Source organism: Bufo gargarizans, chromosome 1 (genome assembly GCF_014858855.1).
Source record: "Bufo gargarizans isolate SCDJY-AF-19 chromosome 1, ASM1485885v1, whole genome shotgun sequence".
NCBI lineage: Eukaryota > Metazoa > Chordata > Amphibia > Anura > Bufonidae > Bufo > Bufo gargarizans.
The window spans coordinates 246,914,148-246,940,711 of NC_058080.1; the positions used below are offsets into that span (position 1 = coordinate 246,914,148).

A 26,564-nucleotide genomic window follows, 5' to 3' on the forward strand; every position below is an offset into this window, starting at 1 on the left:
GATGACGTCCGTCTTGTAGACCCATTGACTCCAATAAGTCCATGGTCTGCATTTTGGGGCCAAGTATAGGACATGTTCTTTCATTTGTGGAACTGACATACTGGAAGCGGAAAGCTCGCGGATCATCCATGTGCTTTCCACATCCGTATGTCAGTTCCACAAAGATATAGAAGATGTCCTATACCTTGGTGCAAAAAGCAGACCACAGACCCATTGGAGTCAATGGGTCAACAAAAAAACTAAAAAAATACAAACAACATTTTGCAGACACATGTTTGTGGACCCTAATACATATGGCAGTGTACATGAGGTCTAATCTGAATTTTTCTTTTAGACAGAGCCTACTGCACAGAAATTAAACTGAATGGTTTCCTATATTATAAAAACATAAATCCACACATAAAAAATATAGAAAGGAGTACCTTCAAAAAATGTAATAAAAGGACACACACAATTTGATTGACTAGCACAACAACTAACCCTGTGTGTAAAGTAACTGCCCCCAAAATGAGAACTAGTCTAAGCCTCAAATATTAAAGGAATGATACAACAGCAAGAGTGCATAGCCTCCACATGTATACCGTGTAAGCTGGTAATCTATCACGACGTAACATTAGACGGGGGCATCCCTCATGCACATGATACCATGTGAAAAAGTATACTCCGCAGGATGAAATAGCATAGTCTATAACAGTATACTGAAATATACAAGACAGACAGAAGGCAAAAAAAAAAAAAAACACTCTTTTGGACTCTTGTCTTCTTACTAGTGGACCTCTATGGACACGTTTAGCGCGTCCATAGAGGTCCACTAGTTAACATGTGTTCTTCTGGCACACATGTTAAATATGGCAGCCCGTCTAAGTGGCGATGATATAAAAAAAATGAAGATAATTTTTTTCAAGAGCTGTACAAATGAAGAACTGCACACAGAGTCACTCTGTTATCTCGGACAGAAATGGTCTGGACCGAGAGATTTCACTATGTGTGAGGGTGAAGCTGCTGCCACCTTCCTATTGTCTCACCTGCAGCTACAGGGTGTTATAAGATGTGTGAAGTTGCACCTAAAATTATCTGTCATCATTCACAAAGAGAACAGAAAGGTGACCAATACAAAGGCTGCATGCATTCAGGCCGATCAGTACCCCTGTGACACTGAGGACTGACAGCAGCAGTCCATTTCTGGAACTTACATTGCCTAGGACTGTGATGGCTAACCTCCGGCTCTCCAGCTGTGGCAAAACTACGACTCCCAAGATGTACATTTGCCTGGCTGTTCTCAGAACTCCATGCAAATGAATGGAGCATGCTAGGAGTTGTAGTTTTACCACAGCTAGAGTGCAGGAGGTTAGCCATCACTGGCCTAGGAAATGCTCTCCAACACAAAGGCCAATCCACAGCTGTAACCCAAGCCAATCTTAGGTCAGTGAAATATTCATTCATTCGATACTTGCTTTAGAAAAACGGACATTGATAAATATATTATGCCTAGAAAGGTTTTCTTAGTTGTGCATATTACCGACATCTGGTGATACTATCAAGGAACTACTATTGAGGAGACACATTTCATCATTGGCTCTGGTTAAAGTTTAATGTGGTTTTGGTTAGCAAAGCAATAGAGAGCACAACAAAGGATACACTTTATGTCTTGCACCATGTCACTACACAGTATATTTGAAGGTATCCTGCTAGGCAAGGAGGCAGTCAGCTAATCACCCAGTGGAACTACAACTAGATACATCTTCTTGACTGCTGGTAGCTCTGTTTTTTTTTTTTTAGCAAATATCAAAAGTTAAGGTTGACAAACAGAAGATGTCTTCCATCTCCATAGCAGAAAGGAACATTATTCAGTGCAATGGAGGAACTACACGTGCTAGGCATTTGACTGCTGTGGAAATGGCAATCTTTTGCCACACCAAAAGTCCAGGATTCGTTTTAGGGACTGTACAGATCAAGAATTCTCCACTACTTGCCGAAGCTCCTCAAACAAGGGACCAAGCTCTTTTTCTAAGCTAAGGATTAGACCTAAAAGAAGAAAAAAGAAAAAGAAAAAAAAAAAAGGTACAATTCACAAATGTATAATCTGTTGTATCTTTATGCAGAAGTCCATGTTCATTCAAACACTTTCTAAAATACGCACACTCGCTATCAACATCAAGGGTCTTCGACTTGAAACACAATGGGTTCCATCAGCACGGGTGGTGATCTGGTTTATTTTGGCCAAAATATCAACTAATCCCTCGTGTTTATGATGTGTGTAGGATGCAGCTAGGCCTTGTGATGTCTGGATTGTCAGTACCTGTGCTTAGAAGTGCCACCCTCCAATCCTAGTAAGGCTGTGACCAACAGCATTTTAGCCAACATGGTGCACTACACATAACAGTATGACTGGAAGCTTATTGAAGCCATATCTGTGTGTGCAATTTAACTGTTAAACATCTATCCCCTCGTTGATGAAAGTGATATGGGTGGATTTTATCAGTGGCTTGCTACTGTGCAGGCTTCATCCTATACTGGTGGCATCTTGGAGTCTGCTGGTATTTTTAACCAGTAAGTATGGCCTTTGTTTTAGTGAAATGTTGTAATTTGTCATTTTCCGTATTTCTGCAATAGGTTGTGATGTCACTTTAGAAGTGATGACGAGTGAAATAAACATTCACCAGAATATGGCTGTCTGCACCATTGTGAAGGAGCAGGCGGGAAAAAGATACACATGGTGATCAGAATAAGACATAGCTGCAATGCCAGGCACAGCCATTACCAAATGTATGGTAGACAGTACCATGGTTGCCGAGCTCGCTGTGGCGCTGAAGACCTATAAGCCAGGGAATTGGTGGGCTCCTATCCTACCAATATTAGACCTGTAAAACTCCTTTAACGCTGAAGCCCTTTATCTCTGAGGTCCCCTTCCCTCACACACATACGCAAAATAATAGTGAATATAAATGAAATACTAATATATACACACCTCAAAATGACAACTAAAGAAAACCATTCAATTTGTTCCACAAAAAACAAGGTCGGAAGGGAAAACCTACCTGCATCCTTAAAGGGGTTGTCCCAGTTCAGAGCTGAACCCAGACATACACATAATTTCACCCAGGCAGCCCCCCTGATGTTAGCTTCGGAGCATATCATGCTCCGATGCTCTCCTTTGCCTTGCGCTGGATCGCGCAGGGCACGGGCTCTTTTATTTACAATAATACACTGCCGGGCGGAGGCTTACGCACAGCAGTGTGTTCGGTGACGTCACCGGCTCTGATGGGCAGGCTTTAGCGCTTCCCTAGCTGTTTTACTGACTAGGACAGCGCTAAAGCCCGCCCATCAGTGCCGGTGACGTCACCGGGCTCGCTGCTGGGCGGAAGCCTCTGCCTGGCAGCCCTAAGGAGAGCCCGGTTCGTCACCGGAACTTCAGAAAATGCGATTTAGCGCAGGGCAAAGGTGAGCATCGGAGCATGAACTGCTCCGATGCTCAAGAAAGGGGGGCTGCCTGGGTGAAAATGGGGATATGTTCGGGTTCAGCTCTGAACCCGGACAAACCCTTTAAAAGGGGTTGTTCAGCCTTTTCTGCAGACCCCTCAGCGTAGCCAAAATCTTAACTTACCTGATCCCTGCCACTGGGCTCCGGCTCTATTTCTCCCCCTCGGCTACTGCAAGTCTCAAGCCTGCAGCAACATACACTTTAACGTGGCTCTCAAGGCCGCTGCAGCCAATGAGTCATCTAACGCATGGGTAAAACCAGTTGTTGATGCGGAGAGACCCGAGAGCTGTGGTGCATGAGGGGGAGCAATGAAGTCAGAACCCAGCAGTGGGGGAAATCAACTAAGTATCATTCCCGCCACCGGTCAGAAAAGCTCTCCAGGAGTGAACACCTTTAAAATACATCTGCCACCATAAACCTATCATGTATAATGTAAGATTTAAAGGGCTACATAATATTGTGCCAAGGAGACATATGAATACAGTCTCATTAGTGGAATAGTAGTTGGCCTGACACCTGACCATACACAAATGGGGATCTTAGTGGATCTCATCAATTTTGACAGGATCCAGTAATAATTTAATAAAAAACAGGTACAGAGTAGGTTAGAATTTAACCCATGAAACCCTTTGTTTCCAGCCGACAATCATACGTCACCAACTGATATGCAATGCACAGAATGTGCACGTTTATAAGCAGATAGATGTCCATTCAGTACATGACAGATGAATGCTAGAGAGACAAACTTGTACCACCAATGCCCACCTGTATTGGCATTGCTGCTAGCTATGAAGCTCACAACCAATGGCAGTCTGTTGAACTGGACAACCTGAAACACAAATCAACAATTTACAGAAAATAGTAATGAAGTGTTGATCAGAACATTTACTTCCTTTAAAGGGTTTGCATTTTATTTTTATTTTTTACATAAAAAATTCTACAAAGGTCTCTCTACCCATCAGCATCATTTTCAAGATCTCCGTTAGCTGGCAGCAAATGAAAGCATTCTTCTTTGTATCTTATCCTGCTCACATCTAAGGGGAGCAGTGCCTCACCTTTATGTGCAGGATTAGGTACTAAGGGGGACATTTTTCAAATCTGCTAGAGCAATTTTGTAAAGTAAAAATGTCGTAAGCAATGCTGGGTGTTGTATTTTGTGAATTTATTTCCGACTTTTGGTGAAATTGTGCGACTTTTGATGAGCTTCACCACCTTCAAAGACGGATGGACAAGTTTATCAGGGTTACAGATTAGAAAAGGTATGTCATTTATGAAAAAAAAAGAAGCATCTCCTTGTCATACAACCCCTGGTGTACAGTACTTTCACCGACAGTTGGTGACACCCCATCACACTTTTGGCAAATTTATTAAAACCAAGCTACATCTGCATGAATTTGGCAAAAGTGCACAAAGCAACTGCAGTCTTAAAAATAATCTCAAACACACCTACAATGATAAATGTTTAGAGCCTCTGGAAAGTTCCAAAATGGTGAGGAATTGAAGTACAAAGTATATTAGAAAAGTGCACTTACACAAAGTGCGACATATTCCTGGAAAACCAGATTAAAATTTACCTTACATTTTAAACAAACTTAAAAAAAAATTAGACAGCTATTACTTAAAGCAAAGTCTGCCATACAGCAGATTAAAGTCCATGACAGCCACCCTTGACCATCAACCTAAACGGCTGTCCAACCATTACATGTCCTGTTTATTTTATAGATCTAAAAATGAAGCATATTTTCCATTTACATGCTGTTGAAAATGATCCAGTAAAGAGTTCTGACATTTACTTCCATAATATGGTGCCACCTAGTGTTCAAAGTGTATGGCAATGTGCACGTCCAACTACTGATGCCGGTCACACATGCCCACTCTCCCCACAGACAGGCTTCTACAAAGTAATCCTATATTCTTGGCACAGCAGGTAAGAGAAATAGGTGTCTGCCCTGTGTTCACTGCAAAGGAACTAAAAATAATGGGAGGTTTATCTGGGGTAAAGGAAAACTGGCTTAGTTGTCCATAGCAACCAGATCCCACCTTTCATTTTTCAGACCTTTAGAAAATGGAAGGTGGAATCTTTTTGGATGCTGTGGTCAACTAAGCCAGTTCTACTTTACCAAAGTTTTGATAAATCTCACCCAAAGTATCTCCTCCCTGCAGAAAGCTATTCCTATTATCTGCTCTGCAGAGAATGGAGGATCACTACACAGAGACCTGACCGTGGGTTGATGGAGCATGTGTGACCAACAGCACTTGGCTCAGAAGATGGACATGCATAATGCTATACAACGTGAACACCATGCAGCACCAGATCATAAGTAAATCTCAGAATCTCACAGGAAAAAAAACAAAAAACAGCATGTAAATCGCCACTAATTTTATAAAGATGTTTACCAAGAGTTGTCCAACATTTTAATAAATATATTACAGCCATACATCATATTAACAAAAGTGGCAAAACTGGGCAAGTATTAAGGCATCTGCCCCAAAGAACTAAAAACCATTGAATATCGATGTGATATGTACTGCACTGAAATACATTAGGCGGTGACGAACGCAGAGGAAAAGTGAAGGTTAGCAAAGGACCTTAAGGAGAGCTCGAGTCTTACATCTTTGCCCTAATTGTGATTGACTACATGGAGCCCATACATTTTAATGCTGTACGGAAACAGCATTGACAACAACGTTTTTAAATGAATCGACTTCGGATCTATCCGCTGAAGCTCGATTCGCTGAAGCCTAGTGATAATCACATCCAAGGTTTGTGAAGTCAGACTGTGCCTACAACCTACCTGATACGTGTTGTAGTAACATATGATGCTCTTGTTTTTGGAGAGTCCCAGCTTGCTTCCCTGGTCAGTGGCCAGCGCAAATGTGGATAGGAAAGATGGTCTCAGAGCACATTCAGGCGAATTCTCATTAGCAACTGATTAAACCAAAAACAAGGAATATAGTCAGTGTCAATGTGAACATTCCTAAAACCCAATTCAGTGCGGTCCTTGAGATGTAATTTATACTGTTTATATGTCCATCACTAACACTGTTAATGCAGCATTCAATGGTTTTAATGATTATTAAAATTATCAGTTTAAAATAATAAATTAGCTAAAAAAGGAAAGATCAGTGACTGGGGGGTTGATAAGTCATCAGACAAGGGAATAAGACATCCAGCGGACATTATCTCTATGGCAAGGCTGAGGCAAGTATAAAAAATTACCTCAGTTCTGCTGTTTATAATCAAATCTAACCTTGGATAAAACTTTCTAATACCACAAAGTTTCCTTGTTTTAAAGGGGTTGTCCCACAAAAAAAATATTCTACAGTTTTCAAACCAGCACCTTGATCTGAATACTTTTGCAATTGCATGTAACTAAAAATTTTGCATAGCCACTGAGTTATTCAATAAAATGCTTTTTTTTTTTTTCTAATTTCTTTGACCTGCTCACTGAGAAGGCCGCACATGCTCAGTTTCATCCTTCAACTGGCACCTGAGCTGTGATAGGGAGAGCATGGACACGCCCCCTTAGCTGCAGTAGAAAAGACACACTCCTAAGCTGTCAGCTTGATATCAATCTAGCAGAGCAATGAATGTGGAGATCTCTGCATCCATGTGAGGTACAGGGCCGGTTCTAGCTTTGTTAGACAGAGATTGTCAGGTACTATATGCTGTCTGATTTTCATTTTTTACATTAGTCATGGGATAACTCCTTTAATAAAGACTCCAGGTTTATATTTATTCTTGCATTAATTTACAACTACACATTGGTGACTTTTCCCGTCAGGCTGCTCAGCCATGATTGCATATCATAGGCAGGATCACATCATTACCATCTATTGCAGAGCAGTCCAGTGAGGGCCCAACCCCTCACCCCTCTAGGCAGCTCTGCAAATGGAGGCAACCAGTCCTGCTCACATTCTGGGACAGGTTGCTGGCGGGCATTTTAAATCATTCCTGTAGAACTCCTTTAAATGAGTCGTGACAAGCCCTGCCCTTATTAAGGTATATGGACATCATAAAGAGGGGACACTCCGGCGGATTCAAGCTGTTCAATGTAGTACATGTGTAAGACACTCCACAAAGCTATATTTGCAGCCATAGTAGGCAGATGTTTAATGGGAGTACTGGGATGAAAACAGCAGCCCTAATATGAAATGGGATGTGTGTGAAATGACCGTCCTAATGAGAGCCATTACTAGGACGTACAATTTACTTGAGAAATAGCTCCTTGTATGCACATAACCTGTAATACTTGGAAAGCCTATCCTCTTGGAGAAGAGCTAAAATGTGTAAACTGTCTTTAACCGCCTCCAGACCGCCTAACGCACGGATGCGTCCTGGAGGCGGTCGATTCATTCCTCCTGGACGCATCCGTGCGTCATCTCGCGAGAGGCGAGATTTCCTGTCAACGCGCACACAGGCACGGAAGGTAAGCGAGTGGATCTCCAGCCTGCCAGCAGCGATCGCTCGCTGGCAGGCTGGAGATGCGATTTTTTTTTAACCCCTAACAGGTATATTAGACGCTGTTTTGATAACAGCGTCTAATATACCTGCTACCTGGTCCTCTGGTGGTCCCTTTTGCTTGGATCGACCACGAGGGGACACAGGTAGCTCAGTAAAGTAGCACCAAACACCACTAGACTACACTACACCCCCCCCCCCTGTCACTTATTAACCCCTTATGAACCACTGATCACCCCATATAGACTCCCTGATCACCCCCCTGTAAGGCTCCATTCAGACGTCCGTATGATTTTTACGGATACATGGATAGGATCCGCAAAATTCAGACGTCCGTATGTGTTTTGCGGATCCTATCCATGTATCCGTGGATCCGTAAAATCATACGGACGTCTGAATGGAGCCTTACAGGGGGGTGATCAATGACAGGGAGGTGATCACCCATATAGACTTCCTGATCACCCCCTGTAAGGCTCCATTCAGACGTCCGTATGTGTTTTGCGGATCCGATCCATGGATCCGCAAAACACAAATGGACGTCTGAATGGAGCCTTACAGGGGGGTGATCACCCCATATACACTCCCTGATCACCCCCCTGTCATTGATCACCCCCCTGTAAGGCTCCATTCAGAAATTTTTTTGGCCCAAGTTAGCGAAAAAAAAATTTTTTTTTTCTTACAAAGTCTCAGATTCCACTAACTTGTGTCAAAAAGTAAAATCTCACATGAACTCACCATACCCCTCACGGAATCCAAATGCGTACATTTTTTTAGACATTTATATTCCAGACTTCTTCTCACGCTTTAGGGCCCCTAAAATGCCAGGGCAGTATAAATACCCCACATGTGACCCCATTTCGGAAAGAAGACACCCCAAGGTATTCCGTGAGGGGCATATTGAGTCCATGAAAGATTTAAATTTTTGTCCCAAGTTAGCGGAAAGGGAGACTTTGTGAGAAAATACAAAAAAAATTAAAAAAAATCTATTTCCGCTAACTTGTGCCAAAAAAAATTAAAAATTCTATGAACTCGCCATGCCCCTCATTAAATACCTTGGGGTGTCTTCTTTCCAAAATGGGGTCACATGTGGGGTATTTATACTGCCCTGGCATTTTAGGGGCCCGAAAGCGTGAGAAGAAGTCTGGGATCCAAATGTCTAAAAATGCCCTCCTAAAAGGAATTTGGGCCGCTTTGCGCATCTAGGCTGCAAAATAGTGTCACACATGTGGTATCGCCGTACTCAGGAGAAGTTGGGGAATGTGTTTTGGGGTGTGATTTTACATATACCCATGCTGGGTGAGATAAATATCTTGGTCAAATGCCAACTTTGTATAAAAAAATGGGAAAAGTTGTCTTTTGCCAAGATATTTCTCTCACCCAGCATGGGTATATGTAAAATGACACCCCAAAACACATTCCCCAACTTCTCCTGAGTACGGCGATACCAGATGTGTGACACTTTTTTGCAGCCTAGGTGGGCAAAGGGGCACACATTCCAAAGAGCACCTTTCGGATTTCACCGGTCATTTTTTACAGATTTTGATTTCAAACTACTTTGCACGCATTTGGGCCCCTAAAATGCCAGGGCAGTATAACTACCCCACAAGTGACCCCATTTTGGAAAGAAGACACCCCAAGGTATTTCGTGATGGGCATAGTGAGTTCATGGAAGTTTTTATTTTTTGTCACAAGTTAGTGGAATATGAGAGTTTGTAAGAAGAAAATAATAATAAATAAATCATCATTTTCCGCTAACTTGTGACAAAAAATAAAAAGTTCTATGAACTCACTATGCCCATCAGTGAATACCTTAGGGTGTCTACTTTCCGAAATGGGGTGTTGTACTGTTTGGGCATTGTAGAACCTCAGGAAACATGACAGGTGCTCAGAAAGTCAGAGCTGCTTCAAAAAGCGGAAATTCACATTTTTGTACCATAGTTTGTAAACGCTATAACTTTTACCCAACCCATTTTTTTTTTTTTTACCCAAACATTTTTTTTTTTAAATCAAAAACATGTAGAACAATAAATTTAGCGAAAAATTTATATATGGACGTCGTTTTTTTTGCAAAATTTTACAACTAAAAGTGAAAAAGTCATTTTTTTGTAAAAAAATTATTACATTTCGATTAATAACAAAAAAAGTTAAAATGTCAGCAGCAATGAAATACCACCAAATGAAAGCTCTATTAGTGAGAAGAAAAGGAGGTAAAATTCATTTGGGTGGTAAGTTGCATGACCGAGCAATAAACGGTGAAAGTAGTGTAGTGCAGAAGTGTAAAAAGTGGCCTGGTCATTAAGGGGGTTTCAGCTAGGGGGGTTGAAGTGGTTAAAGAGGTGGGTGGCTTTATTGCTAATATAAGCCTGAGTATGTTAATGACAGTGAAGTCACCTGTCACAGTCTCTAACGTGACAGGAGTCCGAAGATCTAAGAGACTGGCTGCACGTGATGTGATCTGACAGCCTCTTTGGTTTTACTTGTTTCAGTGTTGTTGCTGGTAATGACCACACCTCTTGTCTCAGGTTTAGCTTAGTGGTCATTCCAACTCCTCTATTTAGTCTGGCTTCACCCATCATGCTATGCGGTTGATAGCTTCAGTTTGGTATTGGCAGTGCTGGTGTGTGGTCCACTTCTGAGTTCCTGCTCGTCCATTTACTTCAGAAGTTAAGTGTTACTTCCCTTTTATATTTTGTCGATTCCCCTCTGTCTTTTGTTACTAGGCCTCAGGGAGACGCTGGTTCTTTCATATTGGAAGGAAAAGGTCATCTCAAGCCCTGACACTATTCTAGGGCAATTAAGGGTTTCCAGGGTCATAGGTTCCAGTGTATGAATTCCTACCCTCAAGGTCCGTTCATACAGATAGGAGTCAGGGCTAGGATTTGGGTTTCCCCAGGGGGTGTCAGTTTCACTTTACCTAGCTTTAAGACCTAGTTCCTTTTCCCTTCCCTCCTGTTGTCGGTGTGGTGTTCCCTCCCACATCACTAACATGACATTACCTTCTTGAACAGACTTCTGCCCTGTACATAAAATGGCAGCAGATAGAGGGGCATGTGACACATCATGCAGCCTCCTCCCTAATAACACACAAGAGATTGAATGATGGATCCTGTTACTTCCCCCTACATATACAGCCATCTTGTGACCATACAGAAAGCTGTGACTTCACCAATAAGGGCGAGAAGTTGAAAAAAGGACCTGTAAGGCACCATTCACACGTCTGCAATTCCGTTCCGCATATTGTGGAGCGGAATTGGGGACACATTCATTTCTATGGGGCCGCACGATGTGCCGCCCGGATCCAGAAATGCGGAACGCACATTGCCGGTATCCGTGTTTTGCGGATCCCCAAAACACATACGGATGTGTGAATGGACCCTAAGTGGCATATAAGCATCATTCATTAGTTTATATTACCAATTAAGTGACCCGGGTTCACAGCCAGAGAACTGCACCACGCATGTACACACTGTAATGTCCATTCAGGTCTCTTACCTTTAATAACAGGCACACCATCCCGGTCTGACACTACAATCGCATGAAGGCCTTCAACACTATTGAATTAACAATTAAGAAGTTAAGAATGGGCATAACTTACTGCTCAGTACATACATTTATGCCTGTCCAACAAATTAAATTACTTTGCTGTAATATATACTGAAATGTCATGTTATCAGAAAATGTACAATCACCTTCTATCAAAACCTCAAGCGCAAGAGGTTTCAAAAATGACCCTCACAAGCCATGAAAGATTTCTATACTGCCCCGGTCTATTCAGTGTAGAGCAGGGATGCCCAACCTGCGGCCCTCCAGCTGTTGGAAAACTACAACTTCCATCATGCCTGGACATCCTTCAGCTATCAGGGAATGCTGGGAGTTGTAGTTTTGTAACAGCTGGAGGGCCGCAGGTTGGGTATCTCTGGTGTAGAGGGACGGTACAAATGGGATCAGATAAGCATGACAATGGACTAATAGCTACAGGTCAAAGGAGGGAAGCAGAATACCTTGGAAGCTTTTTGTAAAGGTACCGTCTCAAGTCCTAGAAAAAACAAACAAAAAACAACAGGTGAGCGTGGCCCCACAAGTGGAAGAATAAAGCATAAGATGGCAGGCATTAGAATACCCAATAAGGTGTCACTGTGTGCGGTGGAACCCTGTTCTCGTGATACCCAGGTGTTCAAAACATAAGACCCTCACCTATCAGGCACTTCTGGAATATCCTGTGTGCATGGTATAGATGCCTAGAATCTATGTAAAGCCATGTGAATATACCTAAACCATTGTGATTTGGGACATAAAAGGCTATGAAAACTTTTGGGGCGCTTTTGTAATTTCTTTTTAATTTGTACATTCTACTTATCTTTGGCAAAAAAAAAAAAAAAAAAATCATATTCTAAATTGGTCTTGAGAAAAACGTTGTTTTGTCTGAAGGCTCAGTCTGTTATTTCTGGTTTTATTGAAGCCCGCTGCTCTATGGCTCCTCTTATCTCTACTTTCCCGACAGCTCATAAAGCACTATCAAACTGAAAAGGTTAGCTAGAATTAGTGTTCATGAGATGTCAGGAGTTCAGGGGTAAGAGCTGCAGATTCAGCCGCCAGAGCAGCTCTCTGACGAATTTCAGTAAAACCATGAAGAACAGTCTGCAAAGGCAGTGAAAACAGAAAGCTGTAGAAGACAAACTGTTGAAATGTTTTAATCAAGACAAAGTAAAAAATGAGTTGTAGCCCCAAATAAGCATAATCCAATAATAAAAATATACCCTAAATAGGTGTCCATGGCCTTTAAAGGGAACCTGTCATCAACTTTTCGCTGACCTCACAGAGCAGTATAAAATAGTGACAGAAATGCCGATGTCAGCGGTGTGCCACTCATGAGCTAAAGGTAAGTGGTTGCTGAGAACCAGCATCATAATCATTGCAGCCCAGGCCTGGAAAAGAGTCAGATGTACCTGAGAAGAGTCCTGGTTATTCCTAATCTCCTGCTCTCCCGCCCATCTGCTGATGATTGGCAGTTCTCTCCTAGAGAGAAAGGGAGAAAACTAGGTAGCAGCCTGTCAGTCATCAGCAGGTGGGGGGAGAGCAGGACTTCATGAATAACCAGGACTCTCCTCAGGTGGCCCGGACTCTTTTCCAGGCCCAGTCTGCAATGATTGTCATCAGGGCTGGCGCTTCCATAGAGGCAAGGGGGGCAATTGCCCCCGGGCCCTTGAGTCCTTAGGGCCCCCCCCCCTCGCCAGCCCACAACTATAGGCAGGACTGGCAGTGTCACACGGAGATGAGCACTTCAATTGTGGAAGCGCTCATCTCCAGTAATCTGTATCGCCGTCCTCAGGACAGCGATACAGATGGCTGTGCAGCAGGGCAGGGGAGGGAGAGGTATGTCCCTTCCCCTGTCTCTGATAGGCTGCAGGCCTAGTGCCTGCAGCCTATCAGAGGTCGGCGCAGCGCGGGACACAGGCCGGAAGAGGCCTGCATCGCATTGCTGCCAAGGAGGTAAGTATAAGTGTTTTTTTTTTTTTTTTTTTGGGTACAATACTGGTGGCTACTGGCACATGATGGGGGGGCTCTGGCTACTGGCACATGTTGATAGGGGGGGGGGGCCTATGGCTACTGGCACATGTTGATAGGGGGGAGGGCCTATGGCTACTGGCACATGTTGATAGGGGGGAGGGCCTATGGCTACTGGCACATGTTGATAGGGGGGAGGGCCTATGGCTACTGGCACATGTTGATAGGGGGGAGGGCCTATGGCTACTGGCACATGTTGATAGGGGGGAGGGCCTATGGCTACTGGCACATGTTGATAGGGGGGAGGGCCTATGGCTACTGGCACATGTTGATAGGGGGGAGGGCCTATGGCTACTGGCACATGTTGATAGGGGGGAGGGCCTATGGCTACTGGCACATGTTGATAGGGGGGAGGGCCTATGGCTACTGGCACATGTTGATAGGGGGGGGGGCCTATGGCTACTGGCACATGTTGATAGGGGGGGGGGCCTATGGCTACTGGCACATGTTGATAGGGGGGGCCTATGGCTACTGGCACATGTTGATAGGGGGGCCTATGGCTACTGGCACATGTTGATAGGGGGGGCCTATGGCTACTGGCACATGTTGATAGGGGGGGCCTATGGCTACTGGCACATGTTGATAGGGGGGGCCTATGGCTACTGGCACATGTTGATAGGGGGGGCCTATGGCTACTGGCACATGATATAGGGGGGGCTCTGGCTACTGGCACATGATATAGGGGGGGCTCTGGCTACTGGCACATGATATAGGGGGGGCTCTGGCTACTGGCACATGATATAGGGGGGGCTCTGGCTACTGGCACATGATATAGGGGGGGCTCTGGCTACTGGCACATGATATAGGGGGGGCTCTGGCTACTGGCACATGATATAGGGGGGGCTCTGGCTACTGGCACATGATATAGGGGGGGCTCTGGCTACTGGCACATGATATAGGGGGGGCTCTGGCTACTGGCACATGATATAGGGGGGGCTCTGGCTACTGGCACATGATATAGGGGGGGCTCTGGCTACTGGCACATGATATAGGGGGGGCTCTGGCTACTGGCACATGATATAGGGGGGGCTCTGGCTACTGGCACATGATATAGGGGGGGCTCTGGCTACTGGCACATGATATAGGGGGGGCTCTGGCTACTGGCACATGATATAGGGGGGGCTCTGGCTACTGGCACATGATATAGGGGGGGCTCTGGCTACTGGCACATGATATAGGGGGGGCTCTGGCTACTGGCACATGATATAGGGGGGGCTCTGGCTACTGGCACATGATATAGGGGGGGCTCTGGCTACTGGCACATGATATAGGGGGGGCTCTGGCTACTGGCACATGATATAGGGGGGGCTCTGGCTACTGGCACATGATATAGGGGGGGCTCTGGCTACTGGCACATGATATAGGGGGGGCTCTGGCTACTGGCACATGATATAGGGGGGGCTCTGGCTACTGGCACATGATATAGGGGGGGCTCTGGCTACTGGCACATGATATAGGGGGGGCTCTGGCTACTGGCACATGATATAGGGGGGCTCTAGCTACTGGCACATGATATAGGGGGGCTCTAGCTACTGGCACATTACTGGGGAACATCTATGGGGGCACTTCTTACTGGCACATTATTGGTGGGCACTATAGGGGCATCTACTGAGGCCACAAAGAATGGTTATTTTATATGGGGGCTCTGTAGAGGGGCATTTTATACTAGGACACATTATGGTGGGTACTATGGGGAAGGGGGGAGAGGACTACTATGGGGTCATCTACGGGGGCACTGAGAAGGGGTATTTTATACTTACAAATTATGGGGGACACTGAGGGCATCTACTGGGGCACTATATATGGGGCATTTTATACTGGTACATTATGGGGGGGACTAGGAGGGAGGGGGGAGAGGAGCACTCTGGGGCATTTACTGGGGTCACTGTATAGTGGTATTTTATACTGGCACATTATGGGGACATTAGCTCAACTGGGGGCACTGTCAAATTATAAGGAGAATTATTTCTACTGGGGGAGGGGGCATTATGGTGGGCTTTATTACTCCCCCATGGTATGACCCCCTAGTAGCAGCACCGGCCTCTCCCTGCTCTGCTATCCCTCTGCCCTTTCTCCAAATCCTTATTATGAAATCTCTCTCATTAGGATAAAACACAACATCAGCTCCGCCGAGCCCCCCAACTAAAGTGTTGAAGTGGTGTCCGAGATCCCCAAAGGCCAAGCAACTTTAAGTTTTCAAATGAAATATGTTTATGTTATACATATATAGCATACACCGTGCCCCACAATATATAGTTTCCTCTGTAAAAGTCATCATCAAGTGTCATGGGGAGGGGGGGGGGGGAGGAGGCCTTAATGTTTTTCGCCCCAGGGCCCCATTTCACCTAGAACCGGCCCCGATTGTCATGTTGGTTCTTAACAACCACTTATAACTTATAAACGACAGATCGCTGAAATCAACTCACCTGTCTCTACTTTATTCTGCTGTTAGTATGGACAGCACAAGACTGATGACAGGTTCCCTTCAATGTTTGCAACTTCTCCTGACCTATGCACATTCCCCATGTAATAACAGTTCTGTAGCATCTATTCTTATGACTGTATGTTGTGCCGTTCCACTATTATTCCTACTGAAAGTTTATGAATGAATTCCCAGCAGTCGGCAATAAAGGTCCATCTGGGTGTTACTGTTGGGGGTGCCACTGTCTAATACTATCCAATCAGTGCAGCCATTGGTAAGCTGTACAGGGACACCCCCCCTTTTGGCCCTTTATTGCAGACAGTACACAATTCATTCATAAACTTCTAGGAGGAATAATAGAGGAATTAAATAACAGAGTCATAAAAATAGATGCTCCAGAATAGTTTTTACATGGGGAATTCAAGTAGTTACTGTCAGGTGAGGTAACAGGTCCTCTTTAACCTCTCCCGAAACTTTGGTATACATGTACATCCAGAAGGGATGTATGGCGTGGCCTCAAAGCTCAAACCGCGTGACCATGACCGGGTCGGAGATAACTCTGATCCCTGTTATTTAACCATCAGACGCTGTGGTCAATAGCAACTACAGCATTTGAGTGGTTAGACAGAGGAAGGGGGTTCCCACAGTCCTGTGATTGGAGCCTTATGGTGAAAATGCGGGGCTCCAATCATTTGCTATGACAGCATGGGGCCCTGTGAAGCCAGAAAGTAAAAACATGCCATAGACTGCAGTAGTATATAGTATAATTGATCAGAAAATCACGTTAAATTCCCCTAAAGGGACTAAAAATTTAAATTAAAAAAAATAAAACCACAAGCACATTAAAAATACTTCCCCTTTCCCAACTTCCCATATAAAAATAAATAAAAAAACCATCACTGTTATTGCTGAATCTGAAAATGTCTGAACTATTAAAAAATATTTTTCTTGTGTGGCAAATGCTGTAATGGAAAATGCGTGATTTGCCAGCCACCCCCTCAAAAAAAAAAAAAAAAAAAATCATAAAAAGTGATTTCAAAGTAGCAAGACAAAACGTCATAAAAACACAACGTGGGGAAAAAAAAGGTCTCTTTTTTTATACAATATAGGGTAAATTAAATCATGCCATTAAAAACTACAACTTGTACTGCCAAAAAATAAGAGAAAATTTAAAAAGAGTAAGGCTGAGTTCACACGGGCGAGATTTCCGCGCGGGTGCAATGCAGTAGGTGAACGCATTGCACCTGCACTGAATCCTGACCCATTCATTTCAATGGGGCTGTGCACATGAGCGTTGTTTTTCATGCATCACTTCTGCAATGCTTTAAAATCGCAGCATGTTCTATATTCTGCGTTTTTCACGCAGCCCTGGCTCCATAGAAGTGAATGGGGCTGCGTTAATAACGCATTGCATCTGCAAGGAAGTGCGGATGCAATGCGTTTTTCACTGATGGTTGCTAGGAGATGTTGTTTGTAAACCTTCAGTTTTTTATCACGCGCGTGAAAAAAGCATCAAAACGCATTGCACTCGCGCAGAAAAAACTGAACAACTAAACGCAATTGCAGCCAAAACTGACTGAACTTGCTTGCAAAATGGTGCGAGTTTAACTGAACGCACCCTGAACGCATCCGGACCAAATCTGTCACGCTCGTGTGAACTCAGCCTTACAGGTCTTGACAATGTAAACAGTGGCCTGATCCTTAAGGGGTTAACCAAAGGAAAGGTTTTAATCCTGCTTTTTGACACAGGACATGCAGAGTTTAAATGGACTGTGGTTGCGAATGACTCCTTAAAGGGATACTCCTATCGCAGGATGTGCTATAAATTAGGGATCAGCTGCTGTGAAACTACAACTCCCAGCATGCAACATGCGCAGTTATTCTTATAACTCCTATATAAGTGAATGGAGCATTCTGGGAGTTGTAGTTTCAGAACAGCTGATCCCTGCTATAAACGTTTGCTAGGTACAGGGCTGGTTTGGTAACTTCCATATAAATGGATAACGCTGTGCACGTGTGTGGCCACCGCTCCATTGGATTTGATGGTATTCTACAGATAGGGGAGGCTGCAAGTGACTGCCTCCAGTGTACTGGGAGGATGATGCAGGAACTTTCTGTGTCTCATCACCCTCTCACCAGTCAGATGTGCGCAGTCCAACTACCACACTGGAAGGGGGCATTTTCCTTTCGACTGGAGGAGTGCACTGTACCTCATGAGGACATCTGTCACCTCAGTCACCCGATCACCGATTTCTAGTCTATTTAGTTCTGGTGAATATGTGAAGATAAGCTTCATACTTCCATTACAATACAGGAAAAAATACCGCAAATCTCGGTGCATGTGACGGATTTCTAAATCCACTGCATACGCGTTATGAAGTGCTCGCTCCTTCACACAATGGGTCCAAACAACACCCACCAGACCCAGTATCCACGATGTCCGCTTGCTTACCTCAGCCATGGTTTCTCAGTCACCAGGAACCTAGAGAGAACAAAAATCACATGTGGTTAGAGAGCGGCACAGGTCACTATGTGGTCCCACAGGATATTAGACATGTACAGACAACACTTTTTCAATACGCTCACTAAAGGAGTATTCCCATCTCTGACAATGGGGGCATATCGCTAGGATATGCCCTCATTGACTGATAGGTGCAGGTCCCACCGCTGGGACCCGCACCTACAATGAGAACGATGCGGGGAGCGCTGTGGCTGAAGGACCCCGGATTAAGAGGACCTGTCTCCTCTCCTAAAATGTCTGTTGTAGTATCTACTTGCATTCCCCATGTAATAATTCTGGAGCATCTATTCCTATGATTCTATGTTGTAACATTCCTATATTATTACTACTAGAACTTTGTGAATGAATTGCCAGCAACTGGGAGTAAAAGGTACAGATGGGTGTTACCAATTGGTTTCGTGTCCCTGCACAGTCAAACGAGCAGCACTGATTGGACAGAGTCAGACACACCCACTACTGGTAACACCCCTCTGTACCCTTACTGCAGACTGCTGGCAATTTATTTGTGAACTTCTAGCAGAAATAATACAGGAATGGCAGAACATAGAGCCATAGGAATAGATGCTCCTGAAGTGTTCTTACATGGGGAATGCAGGTAGCTACTAAAACAGACATGTCAGGAGAGGGGACGGGTCCTCTTTTTAAGTGGGTTTTGATTAAATTCTCTGTAAAAATCTGTTGTGTGAACACGCCTGTAGGGTATGGCCACACATCGTGGAATTTCTGCAGCATGAATATGCTCTTTAATGTGTTACATGCTGATTTGCACAGATTTTTGTCAAAAATTTCACCCTATGATTTGTTATGCTGTGGATATAAAATTTGCCCCACAGGTTGCTTTATGCCTCACTGCCATATGCAAATCCGTGGCGGTTAATTAGCAGGGTATCCATCCTTTGTGAAGGGGATTTTATTATCCTTAGGAGAGGTCATCAGTATCAAATTGGCCGGGGTCCGACTCCCGAACATCTCAACGATCAGCTTTCTTGGCATTGCTGGAAACACTAGCCGGGGCTACTTACTTCAGCCCTGCCCCAGTTCAAGTGATTAACCAGTAACTAGCCCTGACCAGTATGCAGTGCACAGACATATGTAGTTTCAATGCCTGGTGCCAAAGCTACTGCAAACAGCTGGTTGGCAGGAGTGCCAAGAGTCGTACCCCCACTTATTTAATATTCATGACCTGTTGAAAGGACAGGCCATCAATAATAAAGTCCCAAAACACCTCTTTAACCCTTTCATGACAGTGTCATATTTCACTTTAAGGACCAGGCCGTGTTTTTGAAATCTGACATGTGTCACTTTATGTGAACGCTTTTACTTATCCAAGCCATTCTGAGAACGTTTTCTCGTGACACATTGTACTTTATGTTAGTGGTAAATTTCAGTAAATGTTTTTCATTTTATTTTTATTTTTTGGGGCGCTTCCTGTTCCGGCCCGGTGGTCATGTAACCGCCGGGAGAGTGCAGGAGCCGTCGGGTCTTCCATAGACCTCGATCAGCCCTGCACTGAGGCTGTACAGTGCTGTATTATGCTGTACAGCCTCTCTGGGGGGTGTATTTCCACTGTAACTGGGGTACTATGTCCGCCCCAGTTAGGGTACTTTCACACTTGCGTTAGAGGAATCCGTCAGGCAGTTCTGTTGCCAGAACTGTCTGCCGGATCCAGAAAAATGTGTGCAAACTGAAACCATTTGTTTCCGGATCCGGGTGACAAATGCATTGAAATACCAGATCCGTCTCTCCGGTGTCATTATTTTCACATTTTTAAAGGTCTGCGCATGCGCAGACCAGAAGACCAGATCCGTCAATGCTGCAATTTTAATACATTTCACTGGGCAAGTGTTCCGGAATTTTGGCTAGAGAAAATACTGCAGCATGCTGCTGTATTCTCTCTGGCCAAATACCGTAAAAGTGACTAAACTGAAGACATCCTGATGCATACTGAACGGAATGCTTTCCATTCAGAATGCATTAGGATAAAACTGAAGCGTTTTTTTTCCAGCATTGAGCCCCTAGGACGGAACTCAATACCGGAAAAGAGTACCCTCACAGGAGAAATCAATAGTTAAAAAAAATATATAAAAATTAAGTTACATGTCCCCCAGAGGTCTTGTATGACCTTATGGGGGACACAGAGTAAAATAAATTAAATATAATAAATATTATAATCCTCCCAAATCCATTATTTTAAAAAATGGTAAAAAAAAAGAAACATATTTGGTATCACCGCGTCCATAACGACCACCTCTAAATTAATATCATATAAACTACCCAATCAGATGAACACCATAAAAAAATTAAATAAACATTGCGCCAAAACAGATTTTTATGTGAGCTCACCTCCCAAAACACATAAACGTCAATCAAAAAGTCGTATGTACCCTAAAATGGTAGCAATAAAACGTCACCTTATCCCGCAAAAAAATGAGCCCCCACACAAGATCATAGCCAGAAAAAATAATATAATATGGCTCTATGAAAATTGCAACACAAAAACATGATTTTTGTTTTCCAAAAATGCTCTTATTGTGTAAGATGTAAAAAATATTTGGTATTGCCGCGTCCGTAACAATTGACTCTACAAAAATATTACATGATCTACTAAAAAATAAGATAAAAAGCAACCATAAAGCCAAATGTACCCCAAAATGGTGCCAGTAAAAACTACAGCTTGTCCCGCACAAAAGAACAGCACCCAGTACACCCTAGTGAAAAATACAAGGAGTACATTACATTGCCAGCACCCAGTACACCCTAGTAAAAAAGAGAAGGAGCATCCGATCTGAGTAACCTTAGACCAGTGATGGCGAACCTATGGCACGGGTGCCAGAGGCGGCACTCAGAGCCCTCTCTGTGGGCACTCGCACTCTGGAGAAAGTCTATGGTGTACCAATATGCCTTAGACTTTTCCTGGCATTCATCAGCGCAGGCGCACTATGAACAGCTCAGGCAGCGCAATGAATGTAGGCAGGCTATTATAGCTAAATGATAATGTACATGGAACATACACTATACTTGACTGTAGTATTCAGGGTAAATTGCCGTGTTGGCACTTTGCTATAAATAAGTGGGTTTTGGGTTGCAGTTTGGGCACTCGGCCTCTAAAAGGTTCGCCATCACTGCCTTAGACCGATTTCAGGACTGCCGTTTGCTGCAAAGATAGGTGAGAGGGAGGTCGTTGCACAACTACAGGGATATCTGGAGGCCAATCACATTCTTGCCGACTTCCAGTCGGGATTCCGACCCAGAAGGGGTACTGAGACCACTCTGGTCAATGTCCAGGACGATCTACTGATGGCATTAGACCAGAACGACTCTATGGTCCTAGTACTTCTGGACCTATCATCCGCTTTTGACACTATTGACCATCAAGTGTTACTGAACCGGCTGAAAGTGGTAGCTGGATTAGATGAAAAGACCTTGGCATGGATGGTCTCATTTCTCCAGGAAAGGGTACAACGAGTAAAGCTGGGGGTATTTCACTCAGCCGATCTCCCACTGTCCTGTGGAGTACCACAAGGCTCGGCACTATCTCCAGTCTTGTTCAACATCTATCTGAGACCATTGGCAGACATCATCAGGAGCCACAATCTTCAGTTTCACGTTTATGCGGATGATACACAACTGTACTTTAGGGTTGCCAAAGGTACAGTTGATCAAGTCGATCTGGCCGGATGTCTCTTGGAGATCGATCACTGCATGAGTGCCAATTATCTAAAGCTTAATGGCACCAAAACTGAATGTATTACATTCAGTGACCAGAAAATTACACCCTCAGCACCCCAATGGCCATTGTCTTTTGGACCTGTCCCTGAGACAGCAATCCAGGTCAGGGACTTGGGAGTGGTCTTGGACTCCAGATTAACCCTGGCTCCTCAGATAAATCAGGTGGTTAGTACCTGCCACTACCAGCTGCAACTTCTGAGGAGGATCTTAAAATACATTGAATCCCCTCTCAGGAAAGCCTTGGTCGGAGCAGCGATCAGCAGTCAGTTGGACTATTGCAATGCCTTGTACATGGGACTCCCTAAGAAGAACTTGCAAAGACTTCAACTTGTGCAAAATGCCGCAGCAAGGCTACTTATGGGTATTGCCCGCCGAGAGCATATCACTCCCTATCGTAATGCCTTGCATTGGCTCCCCGTCCAACAACGGGTGATGTTCAAGATTGGATGCTTCATGCATAGGGTATTCTATGGTGTGGGGCCCTTGTACCCGCGACATAAATTCACCAGGTTGAGGACATTGAGGTCTAGTAACTCTGCGAATTTTAACATCCCACAGGTTAATAAGATCAGACGTGGAGTTAGATCCTTTTCGGCTCAAGGAGCCAGATTTTGGAACCACCTACCTCTGGCCCTGAAAATTATTCCCAGTCTTCTCTCATTCAGACGTGCACTGAAAACCTTACTTTTCAAACAGGCGTTTGATCTTCCTATATAACACTTATTTTTGGTTCATATAATTTTGGGGGTTTTCTTAAATCTTAGTCTATAAATTCACGGTTGGTAATGTCCCATCTATTTTAAAGATACCTTCCCCTCACGTTTATTAATTTGTTCTCTTCACATTTTCTATATCTTGTCCGAACCCTTTGAACCTTGAGATCCCCCTACCTTATCTCCCTTCCCTACCTTCCCTTTTTCTTGATTCTCCATTTGATAAGTGCTAGGAAATTGGTCTCTGGAATAGGTGCCTTATTCTCTAGGTCTTTGTGGCCCATGGCAAAGTGTCATGCCTTCTTTTCAGCCAACTAAGAGCATCGAAGCCCTAAGGGTAAGACTGCGTGTACACAAGCCTATACATCATCATCATCACTAGGGTGTACTGGCGATGTAATATAATGCACCCTCACTTTTTCACTAGAGTACTGGGTGCTGGCGATGTAATACAACGCTCCTCTTTTTCACTAGGGTGCACTGGGCGCTGGTCATATAATATGCTCCTTCTCCTTTTCACTGGGTGCTGGTGATGTAATATAATGCTCCTTCTCTATTTTACTACAGTGTACTGGGTGCTGGTGATGTAATATAATGCTCCTTCTCTATTTTACTACAGTGTACTGGGTGCTGGTGATGTAATATAATGCTCATTCTCTATTTTACTACAGTGTACTGGGTGCTGGTGATGTAATATAATGCCTATTCTCTTTTTCACTAGGGTGTACAGGGTGCTGGTGATGTAATATAATGCTCATTCTCTATTTTACTACAGTGTACTGGGAGCTGGTGATGTAATATAATGCCTCTTCTCTTTTTCACTAGGGTGTACAGGGTGCTGGCAATGTAATATACTCCTTGTATTTTTCACTAGGGTGTACAGGGTGCTGGCAATGTAATATACTCCTTGTATTTTTCACTAGGGTGTACTGGGTGCTGGTCATGCAATATGCACCTTCTCTTTATCACTAGGGTGTACTACTGGCGATGTAATATAATGCACCTTCACTTTTTCACTAGGGTGCACTGGGTGCTGGCGATGTAATACAACGCTCCTTCTCTTTTCACTAAGGTGTACTGGGTGCACTGGGCGCTCCTCTTTTTTTACTACAGTGCACTTGTTGCTGGTGATGTAATATAATGCCCCTTCTCTTTTTAACTAGGGTGCACTGGGTGATGTGATGTAATATAATGCTCCTCTTTTTCACTAGGGTGCACTGGGTGCTGGTGAGGTAATATACTCTGTGTATTTTTCACTAGTGAACTGGGTGCTGGTCATGCAATATGCTCCTTCTCTTTTTCACTGGGTGCTGGTGATGTAATATAATGCTCTTTCTCACTAGGGTGTCCTGGCGATGTAATATAATGCACCTTCACTTTTTCACTAGGGTGCACGCGATGTAATATAATGCCCCTTCTCTTTCTCACTAGGGTGTCCTGGCGATGTAATATAATGCACCTTCACTTTTTCACTAGGGTGCACGCGATGTAATATAATGCCCCTTCTCTTTTTCACTAGGGTGCACTGGGTGCTGGCGATGTAATATAATGCCCCTTCTCTTTTTCACTAGGGTGCACTGGGTGCTGGCGATGTAGTATAATGCCCCTTCTCTTTTTCACTAGGGTGCACTGGGTGCTGGCGATGTAATATAATGCTCCTTCTCCTTTTCACTAGGGTGCACTGGGTGCTGGCGATGTAATATAATGCTCCTCTTTTTCACTAGGGTGCACTGGGTGCTGGTGAGGTAATATACTCTGTGTATTTTTCACTAGTGAACTGGGTGCTGGTCATGCAATATGCTCCTTCTCTTTTTCACTGGGTGCTGGTGATGTAATATAATGCTCTTTCTCACTAGGGTGTCCTGGCGATGTAATATAATGCACCTTCACTTTTTCACTAGGGTGCACGCGATGTAATATAATGCCCCTTCACTTTTTCACTAGGGTGCACGCAATGTAATATAATGCCCCTTCACTTTTTCACTAGGGTGCACGCGATGTAATATAATGCCCCTTCTCTTTTTCACTAGGGTGCACTGGGTGCTGGCGATGTAATATAATGCCCCTTCTCTTTTCCACTAGGGTGCACTGGGTGCTGGCGATGTAGTATAATGCCCCTTCTCTTTTTCACTAGGGTGCACTGGGTGCTGGCGATGTAATATAATGCCCCTTCTCTTTTTCACTAGGGTGCACTGGGTGCTGGCGATGTAATATAATGCTCCTTCTCCTTTTCACAAGGGTGCACTGGGTGCTGGTGGTGTAATATAATGCCCCTTCTCCTTTTCACTAGGGTGCACTGGGTGCTGGCGATGTAATATAATGCCCCTTCTCTTTTCACTAGGGTGCACTGGGTGCTGGCGATGTAATATAATGCCCCTTCTCTTTTTCACTAGGGTGCACTGGGTGCTGGCGATGTAATATAATGCCCCTTCTCTTTTCACTAGGGTGCACTGGGTGCTGGCGATGTACACTTTGGGCTAGCAGTCAGGTGTGGCCGGATTTCTGTGATGATGAGGTTTCTCATACAGAAGTGAGGTCTCCCTGGTCTTAGACAGTGAATACCTGAGCCCATCACACTGCTTCCCTGCTGATGGCACTGTCCACGCGAACTGCCTGCACACCATGGGCACGGCTGCTGCCACCACAAGTGCCATGACTTATTAGGTAGAACAGCCGCCATTACATAGAGACACAGGTGTTCAGACAGCACGACTGTAGCGTAGCAGTCACTCACCTCCAGCTTCCTCCAGTCTCCTGTCAGCTGACGGGACGCCACAGTCACCTGACCCGCTCTAGAATACTCGTCTTCCGGGAGTCCTCGGCGGCCATGCCTGTTGAGGGCTGGGCACAGTCAGACTATGGCAGGAGTTCATGGGCGGGGCTATCAGAGCAGGGCGATGAATATAATATCCGTACCTTGTAATAAGGAAGCGAAACTATAACTCCCAGCATGCACCATTGACACACTGGAGCATATGTGCATGCTGGGAGTTGTAGTTTCACAACAGCTGAGTGCCGGAGGCTGCTCACCTATGTTATGTGTGTAGCCTGCACTAGAAAATTAGTGTGCACCCAAAATGACCATAGAGGTTATGTCATAGCCAGTATTAGGTCCTTCACAGTCCATCTCCTTACAGTCTGGCAGTCTTGAGATTGCTGTGAAAGGTCTTGTTTTTGCAGGAAGGGTTTATTATATAAGATGTTTGTTATGTGGGGACCAAATACGTATTTGCTGTTTGAAATCATGGCTGATTTTTATTTTTGAAACGTTTTACTTACATTGTAGTAGAATATCTGTATGTGTGAACATATTACACCTGCACATAATAGGACAGTACAGGGGCTTTAGGACGCCTACACCAGTATGGCTGCCATGGAAGTCCATGAGACATCTACTGTTCCTCCGGACAACTCAGATCTTTTTTTTTTTATTGAAGAAAGAAATACCTGATCAGTATCATTCTCCCCACAAGTATTGCTTCTAGGGAAGAATATCTCCATTATCATGGAGTCTCTAGAGAAGATTATCTCTGTACACATGGAGTCTCTAGAGAAGAATATCTCTGTAGGCATGGAGTCTCTAGAGAAGAATATCTCTGTACACATGGAGTCTCTAGAGAAGAATATCTCTGTACACGTGGAGTCTCTAGAGAAGAATATCTCTGTACACG

The 26,564-nt window shown here is 44.3% G+C and overlaps 1 protein-coding gene across 1 annotated transcript; it reads right to left on the minus strand.

Moving 5' to 3' along the window:
• Positions 1 to 1,564: 1,564 nt before the first annotated feature.
• Positions 1,565 to 25,717, minus strand: LAMTOR3 (late endosomal/lysosomal adaptor, MAPK and MTOR activator 3). Its single transcript, XM_044276152.1, has 7 exons — positions 25,628 to 25,717; positions 18,383 to 18,412; positions 11,945 to 11,979; positions 11,436 to 11,494; positions 6,277 to 6,410; positions 4,247 to 4,310; positions 1,565 to 2,025 (listed from the first exon to the last, which is right to left on the minus strand). The coding sequence occupies exons 2-7, from the start codon at positions 18,389 to 18,391 to the stop codon at positions 1,952 to 1,954; spliced, it is 375 nt and encodes a 124-aa protein (XP_044132087.1). The 5' UTR covers positions 18,392 to 18,412; positions 25,628 to 25,717; the 3' UTR covers positions 1,565 to 1,951.
• Positions 25,718 to 26,564: the final 847 nt, after the last annotated feature.

What these genes read in the sequence shown, in the direction of transcription:
- LAMTOR3 (XM_044276152.1), bottom strand. An exon ending in CTTTACAAAAAGCTTCCAAG is followed by an intron (nt 11,495 to 11,944) that starts GTATTCTGCTTC and finishes TTAATTCAATAG; the next exon opens with TGTTGAAGGCCTTCATGCGA. An exon ending in TGGTGTGCCTGTTATTAAAG is followed by an intron (nt 6,411 to 11,435) that starts GTAAGAGACCTG and finishes TGGTTTAATCAG; the next exon opens with TTGCTAATGAGAATTCGCCT.